This window comes from Erinaceus europaeus, chromosome 3, assembly GCF_950295315.1.
Source record: "Erinaceus europaeus chromosome 3, mEriEur2.1, whole genome shotgun sequence".
Classification (NCBI taxonomy): Eukaryota; Metazoa; Chordata; class Mammalia; order Eulipotyphla; family Erinaceidae; genus Erinaceus; species Erinaceus europaeus.
The window spans coordinates 143,898,778-143,911,359 of NC_080164.1; the positions used below are offsets into that span (position 1 = coordinate 143,898,778).

Here is a 12,582-nt window from a genome sequence, read left to right on the forward strand (position 1 = left end):
AGTCATATATATATTTAATTTGGGGGTAGTGGGTTACAGTACAGTTGGCACATGGGTACAGTATCTCATCCCCATAATAGGTGCCTAAGTGTCGGTAAGACACGCACTCTCTCAGCCTATGTTCTTTTCTCCCATCATATACCAGGACCCCAACGCCTCTCCCTCATTCCCCAGAGTCCTTTGCTTTGGAGCAATATAGCACTCATAGTCCAAGGTTAACTTTGTTTTCCCTTACTTATCTTGCCTTGTCTGTGAGAAGGCAAGATTGGCCTCTTCATAGGATAGCAGATCTCAGAGACTACACTTTCAGCTAGAAAGGGGATAAAATTACGTGAATCATTAAAAAAAAACCCTACTACACATACACACACAATAAATAAATAGTATACAACATTCTATAAACCTGCCTGAGAGCATATGTCTGTCATATGCACAATCCAGGTCTGAGCCTGGGCCCAACTGCAAATGGGAGAAGTTGTAGTGCTATAGCATCTTTCCCTCTCTTCCTATCACTCTGTGTCTCTCTCTGTCTGAAAAGGTCAGCCACAGTAGTAAATCCCTGGTGATAATAACTATATTTTCAAAAAGTTTACATTGTTAGTGGGATTCTGAAATAAATTTAATTTCATTCTTCTCTCTTTTTTTCTTCAAAAATTTAAACTTGATTTTAAAAGTTAAACTGATTTTAAAAGTTAAACTTGATTTTAAAAGTTAAAACTTTGGCGCGGTAGCTAATTGCACTGAATTGCCACATACAGTGATAGCATTAACTCCCCTTTAGTTTCCTATAGATTCAGGATGAAAAACAGAGTAATCTATTCTTTGTACCAAGTGAAAAAAGATTTTCTAGGTGAAAATTAAAAAATACCCAGGTGAAAAGTGTAAATAGAAACCACAACTTGTTCTAATACTGAATCATAACTAGTACTCTTTGCCATTCTTTTCATAATTTAATTTGGGAGGAATAAATAAATGTTACTCTGAAATTTTTGTTTCTATAGGACATAAGTCCAAAGATACCACCAAACAGTGCAAACTATTCAAATACTATAGACAACATTTTCAATAAATTATTTCTTCAATAGTTACCACAGATAAAACATGCTTCTCTTTTTTACTTAAAATTTTTGTAACTTTTTTATTAGTGGTTTAATATTAACTTATAAATTGTAAGATAAAAGGGGTATAATTGCACACAGTTCCCACCACCAGAGTTCTGTGTCCCATCCCCTACATTGGAAACCTCCCTATCGTTGATCACTCTGGGACAATGGGATAAAATTCTTTTTGGGGTGCAGAGGTGGGAGTTCTGATTTCTGGAATTGTTTCTTATTTGGATATGGTTGTTGGCAGGTCAATACATACCCCCAGCCTTAACATAGGCTTTTCTAGAGGACCTAGTGGGGGTTGTATTTTTATGTGGAAAACTGAGGAATGTTATGCATGTAAAAATTATTGTATTTACTGTTTAATGTAAAACATTAATCCTCCAATAAAGGAAAAAAAAACATACGCTTTTCTACAAGTCTAGTTTGCTCAATATAGTGTTACGCTCCTTAATGGAATAGAACTTCAAATTCATGAAGTATAAAATTATTAGAATCAAAGAACTCCATTCAGCTATGTATAACACAAATGATATACTCTTTTAAATTGTACTTTATGTACTCATGTATCATCAAACTTGTGATGCAGTAACATTTAGTCAAGTGCAAACACTGCCCTAGGCATGTCTTTAAAATGTACTCCTTTTTTTTCCTTTCCACTGTCTTGAAAATTAGAGGCTGTGTTTCCCAAATAAGGAAGTACAGAAAGTTAAAATTGGGTACACTCTTTAAGTTTAGTGGCAGAGCCCCAACTCAGAACCAGGCTGAGCCTTTCTGAAGTCTTGTTCTCTCCTTCAGTTCATGTTGCATCCTAGCCCCTGAAAGAAATAACTTTTATCTTTGTTTCTTCCTGTTCATGTCTATTCTTTTTTTTTGTTTGTTTTGTTTTAAAGGAAACACTGACAAAACCATAGGATAACAGGGGTACAATTCCACACAATTCCCACCACCAGAACTCCGTATCCCATCCCCTCCCTTGACAGTTTTCCTATTCTTTAACCCTCTGTCTCATTCTAACCCACTCCTGAAACAATACAAAACCAGATTCAAGTTTCACTGCCACACATCTTTCCAGTTACACAGTTATATTCTTGGAAATTGATGAATGCATTTAAAAAATCTGATTACATACAACAATATGCTCAAAACATCCTTACTAATTGCTTTCTGGAGCTGAAGCTGATATATCAACATGCTCCCTAATCAACTTAGCAAATTAGCACTTATGGAGTTTAATATTTTAAAAGCATCGCCTTCTATTCAAATTAATAAATGGTTCACAATCACATTTAGGGACAGAGTAACAGTCTTTCTCTGGACTGACTGTATAATTGAAAGTAAAGAGTCTTTTCCATGTTCAATCTGGTAAAAAAAAACAAAAAAACTTTTCATTACAACATGGGCAGAAAAACAGAAATTATATGTGATTATTGTGGGGGCAAGTCACAGGACTCTAGCATTGCTACATACATTATTGAAGAAATACGAGGGGGAAGGAAAAAAGTGAAAGTGAGAATTACATCATTTTATTATTGCTCATGATGAAAATTTTCACCACCCTACAAGTATTTATAAAAGTCAAGCACTACGAATATGGTGCATTAAAAAAGAAAGATTAAATTCAAACAATGCTCAAAAATGTAAGTGGGGTGTTCTAATACTTTTTCTATAAATTGAGAATACCAAGTGGCTGGGAGATGGCTAACCCAGTAGAGCACACATTTTACCATAAGCAAGGATCACCCTGGTACCACCTAAGAGGCCATGCATGGCACCGTGGGAAACTCCACAAATGGCGCCGTGGCATCTCCATCTTCCTCTCCCTGTCTGTCTGTCTGTCTGTCTGAAATTGAAAGGAAAATAAAAGTCTGACAGGAGCAGTGGGACTGCATAAACAAAAGACCTTGTGGTGGTGGGGGTGGAGATACAAGTACTTCAATACACTGTGTTCTCTATAAGTAGATACCTACAAAATAAGCATTTAGTGAGATTCCTAGGGTAAGGCAGAAAAAGATAAACCAATGAGAGGGTGAATGGGACACAAGTCCCCATGTTTCAATTTATGCTGGATTCAATGACCCACACTTCCATGAATCTCCTTCCAGAAGGTTCATGTCATGATCTTTAAAGAGGGCAGCATGAAGCAGGGGCCTGGGAGGGGTATACTAGGACTCAAAACCCAACTCAAAGTTCCGTACTACAAATGACCCAGCATCCATGAGTGGTGAAACAGCACGCCAGAAGACCAAGGAGAACCACCAAGAGATTCAGAGGACATGTTGGTGTTTAACATTTATGCTCCTCTACAGAGAAAGTCTATATCCATTTCCAAATTCAAGTCATTATTCATCAAAGATTAGGACTAAAAAAAAAAACATGTATTTATTTATTTTGACTAGAGACAGAGAGAAATTAATGGGGATGGGGGAGAAGGAGGACATCTATAGTATTGCTTCACCATTCAAGAAGTTTTGCCCTGCAGGCAGGGACCTGAGGGCTTGAACCTGGGTCCTTGTTCACTGTAATTTGTCCCTCAACCAAGTATACCACCATCCAGCCCCAAGGACTAGGACTTTTGAAAAAGCTCCTCTAAAGTTTCATTTGTATGATGGGTAGGGAGAGTAGTGCAGAGAATGGCTACAGTTCCAGTTTCCACTTCCCTTTATTAAGTGGGGTCCCTTTTATTTTCTAGTAGGAAGAAAGGACAGTGATAATGTTCATATATTCACTCATTCATTCATTTGATAAATTTTAATTCTAAGAATGTATTCTATGTTTCATTTGCATAAAAAGGAAACTGTGGAAATTTCTTCTTTCACTACTGTCAGTAATTTATACATTTTAATAGAGATATTTACCTACTACTTCCAAGGTTGTTGTGACATTTGCTGATCCAAAAGTATTATTGGCATAACACATGAATACTCCAGAATCACTAACTCTTGCTGAGCCGATAGTCAACTTGTCATGCCGTACAAAATCAAAGTCACCCACATGCCAGCTATTACTCTTTACCTGTGCTGTAGTCTGTGGGATTCAGAAGAGGGAGAGAAAAATTAAAGATTACCATACAATTTGTATTCAGGATCTTTCCCAGATAAATTAAAAATAGCAGCAATTAACTTCTCCACATTAGCATTCATTATACACTACTTAAGTAAGAATAATAAAGCATCATGACAAATCTGTCATTGAAACACTTCATATTACAGGATTACATTGAAAGATTGTCATTATTAATGATTGGAAAAACATGAAAATTCATGTCTTAATAACCACAGCATATATAATTCTAAACTCTCTGCAGTGCTAAATTTTTCATCATGATAAAATTTTGAAAACTTGTGTAAGAAATAATACAGAATACTGGTATTTTATGTGTCGGCATACTTAAGTATTCTCAATATTTTGTCATATAATTTTTATTCTATATCCTTGTGATAAAAAAACACACTACTAATGACAGAAATCTTTTATTTTATTAACAATTATATTACTTTCATGAATAAAAGTAGAACCACAGTGTCTGTAACTTGGGAATTCAACCTATGGTCATTATGCAGCACAATATTGACATCTATTAAAATGGATTCAAGGGATACAACATGTAGAAGATGAATTTCCAAATTATTTAGGCATGAACTAAAGAGAACACAAATGATTTTACTCTTCAGATATCATATCCCACTTTTATTATATGTCTGCATATGATTCATGGACAGAATTCTTATTAAAGAGCAGTGGGGGAGCAGGGATGGAGGTAGCTTGTCCTGTATGGTTTGTGCACCTTGACATGAATGGGGCCCAGGTTCAAGTCCTGGGAGCTGCATAGCATGGGGAGGGAGGGAGGAAGCTCCAGTGCTGTGGTATGTCTTCCCCATCTGTCTGCCAGCCTGTCTGTCTCTCTCTATCTATCATCTAACATAAAATGAATGAAAAATATTGGTTCAAGAGTGCATGGATTAGGTCCTAGAAACTGTCTCTTTCTCATAGGAGAAATCATACTATAAACTATAATCACTCTATAAGAAGATTTAAAAAGACAGTATATAGTTTTCCACATCTTCTAAAATTTTTTTTGCAAGAATTCATTCCTATTACAATCAGGAAAACAACTATGAAAGAAAGAAAAGAAAAGAAAAGAAAAGAAAGAGAGAGAGAAAGAAAACAGGAACAAGATCAAGGGTGACTTGCAATCCAGACTGCAGTGAATTACGTGCATTAGGTCATTCTAATTGTATTGTAACTCAGAACTATCTTTCTGGAAAGGAACTTGACAGTGTGTTCAGACTCTCTGGTCAACTCCAGAAAATTAATGTGCAGAAAACAACAACAAAACCTAAGAAACTTGAAGATGTTCACTGAGGTGAAAACTCAGAGATAACCTAAATATGTGCCAGGTATCAAAATTATCTGAATATCTGAAAACAAGAAACATGTCACTTTACTTAACAGGCATAAATCAAGCACAGCTTAAACTACATTTAGTGATACAACATATACATGGAGGCAGAGAGAGACAAAAGAAAAATGAACATAAATCTTAATGCAGATATTATGACATTGATAAGTACTAGCCACATGCCAGTAAATGGCCAACTAAAATGTAGTCATACAGATTGAATTGTGCTAGAAATATAAAGACTTTCTTGCTGAGGCACTGAGGTTTGCGGCTCAATCCCCAATACCACCATAAACTAGAGCCAAGCAGTGCTCTGCTTCTCTCTTTCATTAAAACATGTAAAATATTTTTATAAACTATGTGCCCCAGTGTTTGAAGACAGTCTAAAAAAAATACAAACTGTTCCACTAATTTTAATGTTGATTATATGATGTGATATGCTGGATGAAATAAAATACATAATTAAAATTAATGTCATTGTTTTTTCTTTTTTAACTCTAATAGTCCTGTGTCTACTAGATTAATTTTTACATGAGAAGTTCATATCATATTTTTATTACACAGAAATGATATATGTAACTAAGAGATTACAAATTTTCTTTTTTTATTATCTTTATTTATTAGAGAGAAACAGCCAGAAATCGAGAGGGAAGGAGGAGATAGACAGAGAAACACATGCAGCCCCGCTTCACCACTCGCAAAGCTTTCCCCCTGCAGTTGGGGACCAGGGACTCGAACCCGGGTCCTTTCATACTGTAACATGTCAGTTCAACCAGGTGCGCCACTACCTGGCCCCACAAATTTTCTTTTTTTATCTCATGCTGTTCTATTTTTTTGAAAGTATTTTACATTGAAATTAGTGCACATAAAAGCTGACTGCCAGAGTTAAATGTTTCTAAATAAGTAGAAAAGAAGCCTGTTTTGTTAACTAACTGTGAGATCTTAGGGAAATCAAGAATGCTGTTAGCCTCAGCTTTTGTTTCTTAAATGGGATGAGGCAACAACAGTCTTTAAAGGTTTTTTCTAGTTTGAGCACGAAGTAGATTTGAAACTACCCCAATCTGAAATATTCTCTGGTAATTGGCAGAAATCTGCCTTGTCACTGCATAAGATAAACTGTGAACAAGAGGCGGCAGTAAGGTAAAGTGACATTTTCTCTGACCTCTCCTGGTGGTTCATCACATCACAGACTTCTCTGTAAAGGTAGAGTAACAATAAACATGTCACAGAACAGATTCTAGACTTACGATATCTTCCCTCTAGTTCTTGTGAGGATTCAAGTGTCTACATAAATGGGCTAAACTGAACAGTCAATGCCAGAATGAGCAGTGCACCAAACTGGTGACCATAATCCACATCCCATCAAAGACCACAATTAAAAGCAAGTAAAAAATACAAGGGCTCAGAAGCTAGTAGAAAGGCTCAGCAAGCTCACAGTGTTGGGTAACTTCTAAGACTCATAATGTGTACGAACAATGGCAACAATTCTTCAAATACTCACTCTACTCTAAATTTCATTATGAGGTAATTCTAAATGGTCAGAATAAAATACTACTTCATTTTAAAATAACTGGATAGTGCTAACAGTGCTAAATATTCAAAATTAAGGCAAGGGGTATTAATAACAGAGGCATAACTGAACCTTGGCATAGAGCCAGGAGTCCCATCTGCAAGCCACACATTACATATTGTTTGCACCTGATTTGGTTTTCCTTAACCCTTGGAGGTACACAATGGGATTTCCCCAAAGAATTCCCAACATTGAAGGCGTATCTGCCAGTGTCTGTGGATTAATTGGGAATGGCATGTAGGACTCCTGGGAAAAATATCTCAGAAGAAAAATTGCCTGGGGCAATTTAATTTCTCATCTCAAGAATGGCTAATTTTCAAGTTATACAGATGTTCAGATGTACACACAGTCTCATTTGTTCTCTCATCTGAAATCAAGAATTATAGAAAGTTACTTAATGTGGGATAGTCTCCTGTTTAAGACTAGTAAAAAAAAAAAGTCAAAACAGACTATATGTAAGATACTGTTTTTATTAAATGATATGAATACTACAGTTTGTTTCTCGGAATCATTGGTTTGAAAGAGCAAGTTTATAGGATAATTCGTTCTCCGAGTCAATGGCTGGCTTCATTTAGCAAGGTATCATCCATCACAAGACTACACACATACCATGCTGATGCTCTGCATTATGGCATTACCCTAATCACCATGGATACTTGCTTAGCAAAGAATTCTTTAAACAGGCATGACATTGCCAATGTTGAGTATGACCATCAGGAGGAAGAGGAAGAGAAGCAGGAGAAGAAAAGTTATAGCAGTTCTTCTCTCCCACTGTAAGGCATACATGCTTACTGAAGAAAAATCAGTGTGGCCACTGATTAATCAGAAGGCCAAAGTTATTCAAGCAAGAATTATTATTAACAACTCATATAGTGAGAATTTTGAAAGAAAAGTATTAGGGAAACCAAAAAGATTTGAAATATTTTGTTATAAATTTAAATATTTGGGATGGAAGCTTCAAATATATCTGGCTAAAATGTATTTAATTTTAAGTTATGCATTACCTAGTATCTAACATACAGTGGGAATTCAATATGCATTTGTTAAGTGAATGGGAACTTAAACATGTCCAAATGTTTCATGCTAAAGATAACTATTTTATTAATAGTGACTAAAACAAATAGAAAACCATTAGCAACTGATCTCAGGTAACCAGTCTCAAAGGAGGAAATAAGATTCACATGAGAATAAATCCATCACTTAAATAGATAGGCCACATTGTGGGGGATGAAAGCTTTCTGGTTAATATATGACACCATTGATTCTTTTAAAATGTGGAAGGGAAAAAGACAGACGCTCCTGCCAATAGTTCAAATAACCTGGCTTGAATACTATAAACAGTAGCTTTATAGATCATGTTTTTCGGGGCAGTTACCCATTGGTTTCTTTTAATTTCCATACTAAAGTCATTTGAAGAAACATAAATAATATAATAGTTGGAAACTCTCTGGTTGTCTTAAAATAAGTGGGCAACACATGACGTGTTACCATACATGTACACATCACATAAGGTGTTACACACATAGGAAATATTTACCTCAACACATTCCCAGAGAAATACAGTAACACCGTCCACCATAGACACCAGAATATATTGAGAAAAGGAAGGCCTCAATCCACTCACCTGACTGTTTCCCTTTATCCACATTGAATCTACAGAACTAGACACATCACTTATGATGCATGTCACCACAAATTCCTCTCCTTCCTTAAGAAGGTAGCTTGGTTTGGTCACAGACACAGTTGGCACAGCTCTGATGGCTAGAATAAAAAGAAATATGGTCCTCAATTCATTCTATTCCATCATGGGATTTTTCACTTATCATATTTTTGGTCACCTTTTTTTCCTTTAATTTTTTATAAGTGATCAAATAATGATTAACAAGACTGTAAGATAACAGAGGTTTTATTCCATACAGTTCCCCCACCAGAGTTATGTGTCCCATCCCTTTATATTTCACATCTTAAGTGAAATATAAAGCATGGTACTAACCAATCAGTGTTATTTGGATATCTGAAAATATTAAGCAACTAAATCAGTTATTATTAGTGAGTGAAAAGGTGGGACTGTCTACTTTGAAATCATAAAACTCCTGAACAATGCCATTTTGAAACCATTAGAAACCCTCACAAAGTGAGATGGTTTTACTTGGTGTAACCTTGATGGCTTCATGAAGATATGGCCTACAGTTAGCTACATTCTTTTGACCAAATAGGCATCTCTCCCACGCATTGTGAAAATACCTTGCTTTCTCTGAAGAAAAAAAAAATCTCAGGTTTAAATCATTAAACTTTGCTAATGTCAATGACTATACTTTTTCAAGAGCCTTTGTAGCTAAATGCTAGCTAGTCTTGAACTGGGTGGTCTTGGGATACAATACCTAGGTATCTTCCAGATATCAGAACACCCTACATAATGCCACAGTTAATAACAAGGACCAAGACAATTTCTTCTTTCATCCTCAGATTGTCAACAATTTGAGAATGCATTTAAAAAAGTTGAGAGAAGGGGGTAGGGCAGTAGCACAGTGGGTTAAGCGCAAATGGCGCAAAGCGGGTTTGAGCCCGTGGCTCTTCACCTGCAGGGGGGTTGCTTCACAGGACTGCAGGTGTCTGTCTTTATCTCCCCCTTTCTGTCTTCCCTTCCTCTCTCCATTTCTCTCTGTCCTATTCAACAATGAACGACATCAACAGCAACAATAATAACCACAACAAGGCTACAACAACAAGGACAATAAAAGGGGGGGGGAGGCCTCCAGGAGCAGTGGATTCATGGTGCAGGAACTGAGCCTCAGCAATAACCCTGGAGGCAAAATAAAATAAAATAAAATAAAAGCTGAGAGGAAAGTCAACTCAAAGAGTGACAGCAAATCAAAGACTGAAGAGTCTATATGCTAAACTTTTCCAACAGCATCTCTAAAGCTTGCCAACGGATTTGCTATTAGGAGAAACACTGCACATTGAAGAAACTGAGGTGTCCTGAAATTAATAGGCTTAAAAACTGTTCCTGTTGTATAGTTTCAATGGCAACAGATGACAGACACCCAGCTAGAGGCAGCCATGATCAGTCCATGTGGTGCTGGGATAGCAAAGTCAAGGTTCCACAGGAAGCTGAGATTACTTTGAAGCTGTGCAAATCCAGAAGAGCCACCTGCCTGGGTGACGACACAAAGATGGAGCTAGTATTCTCTAGATCAATGGATTCACTGCTTCCCAGGAGAAAGAGAAAAAGAGTCCATACCTGCTCTCACTTTCAGGGTGAATTTTGGCGACAGCACTTTCTTGTCCTCCTGGTTGGCAGAGCAGCGCATGCAAAGCATATGATACTCTCGTTTCACATTTCTGATGGTGATGCCGGCCTTGGGATCAGCATCATATGTCAAGTTTTTGGGGAAGGGTTTCCCCACACATCCAGTGAGGGAGTACCCAGTCACCTCTGGGTCTGTCAGAGGACAGCGGACTAGCGCATCACTGCCTTCTTTCCCGTACAGGGGTAGGTGGAAGAGGAAAGGCATTGCAGGATCTACAAGCACATCAAAACAATTTGAATGGCTGGTCACAGGCACTGCAACATATTAAAAAAAAAAAAACTCCTCTCTTTAAGAAAGAAACTTATTTACTTATTACACATGGGAGAAAATTTCCCATGAGATTAAGACAGATATAGAGAGCCTCCCAGAGTACCACTCTGATACATGCCGCCCCAGGGATTGGATATGAGACCACAAAATGTTCTGTCAGTTGGGCTATTTCCCTGAGTCCACATAGAAAAGATTTTTTCTTTTCTTTTTATTTATTTATTTATTTATTTATTTATTTTTATTTTAAGGAGGGAGAGCAGAGGAGAGGGAGAGAGGAGAGAAGGGAGAGAGAGGGGAGAGGAGAGGGAGAGCGAGAGAGCGAGCACGAGCTCTCGCGAGAAGGAAAAGCTCAATTCTACGAACAAGATTCCTTCGATTAGACAATACACACCTCACCTGGAATTCTGACTCCATAACTCATCAGCTAAGTCGCTGACAAGCCTTCGATAAAAACGATGACGTTCCGTTTAGACCCGTACTGGGAAAAACCTGATTCTCTACCGCCCTTTAGTACACTTTTTTCTTTTTTAACCAGAGCACTGCTCAGCTCTGACTTGTGGTGGTGCGGGGAGGACTGAACCTGGGACTCTGGAGCCTTGGGCAGGAGAGTCCCTTTGAATAACCATTATGCCATCTACCCCCGCCCCTCTACCTGCCAATTCTGGGCCAGGCATATGACTTCGAGGCCCGAGAAGGGGTTATGGTTGTGATCGGAGGGCTCCGGGACTGCACCTGGGTGGGCAGTAACAAGCCGCCCGGAGCAGCGGACCGCAGGGAGCACAGCGGCGAAGCCAGGCTCGGTGGCCGGCTGCTGGGTCAGGTGGAGGTGGGGCTGTTTCCTAAGGATCGGGTGAAGATAACTAGGACTTTTTATTTTATTTTATTTTTTTAGTAAACAAGGGTAAAGCGTTGTGAACATATGTGAAATGCATATCTGCGGCGCTGAGGATGCAACGCTCCGACTCAAGGAACTGGGGCCGGGCGGGGGGGGGGGGAATGCATCGCCTCCCCATCGCCGCCACAGTTCAGCTCCCCACCTCCAGTTCAGGGACCCCGATGGGCTCTGGGGCGCCCTCCCACCCGTCCCTGATGGGCTCTGGGGTGCCCTCCCACCCTCACCTCCTGGAAGCCCCACGCGGCTGAGGCCCAGGGGCCCGGATCCCCCATCGCGCAAAACACCTGAGCACCCGAGGGGCTTCCGGAAGGAACCCTCGTCGCCCAAGCCCCGGCTCGCACGTTTCTCCATCAGCCGCTGTCAAGGCCTCCGTGACTAGGAAACCATGGGCTGCCCACCTAAAACCTTACCTCCGCAAAAGCAAAAGGCCTCTCTGCTTTTCTTTTAAGATAGAGACAGAGTGAGAGTGGAAGAGATATATCACACAGAAGCTTTCTCTGACGCAGTAGGTGCAAGGCTCAAACCTGAGTCTTACATGCGGCAAAACAGTGATTTATTTTCCCAACTCTTAAAAGGTATTTTTTTTTTAATCTAAAATGTTGCAGTTGGGGAAGAAGGTCAGGGGAATAGAGTGCAAGACTTTCATGCATGCGCTTCTAAGTTAAATCCCTGGTCCTATATAGAGTGACATGGTGTTCTAGCCTGTCAATCTTTCTTACTGTCTCCATGAGGATAATCCTCCATGAGGATAATTTCTGGAACCATCCGTTCCACCCCGGTTCCATGGCTGCCAGTTCTTAGCAACATCACCCCGCCAGATATTCGTTGGGATGCGGCATCATCTAAGTTCATTTCCCACGTCTACACTCGACCGGACCTGCCAATATACGCGGATACCTTCGCCCACCCTGTCCAATGCTTGACGTCTCGTCACCCAATCTGGTCCCCTATGCCTACACTGAACTTCTCTGTTGCAGTCTCTTGGAAACAGAGTTGGCAGTCAGCTTAGGTAAAGAACAAACACCTCA

The 12,582-nt window shown here is 39.0% G+C and overlaps 1 protein-coding gene across 4 annotated transcripts in view; it reads right to left on the reverse strand.

The window, feature by feature from the left end:
• The window catches only part of KIT (KIT proto-oncogene, receptor tyrosine kinase), a 96,111-nt gene that overhangs the window by 43,107 nt on the left and 40,422 nt on the right, over positions 1-12,582 (reverse strand). For all 4 annotated transcript variants that reach the window (XM_016195042.2, XM_016195044.2, XM_016195043.2 and 1 more), the window contains exons 3-5: positions 10,320-10,601; positions 8,703-8,839; positions 3,965-4,133 (exon numbers count right to left, since the gene is read on the reverse strand). In XM_016195042.2, the coding sequence (XP_016050528.1) occupies positions 3,965-4,133; positions 8,703-8,839; positions 10,320-10,601 (588 nt within the window). The remainder of the gene's footprint in view (positions 1-3,964; positions 4,134-8,702; positions 8,840-10,319; positions 10,602-12,582) is intronic.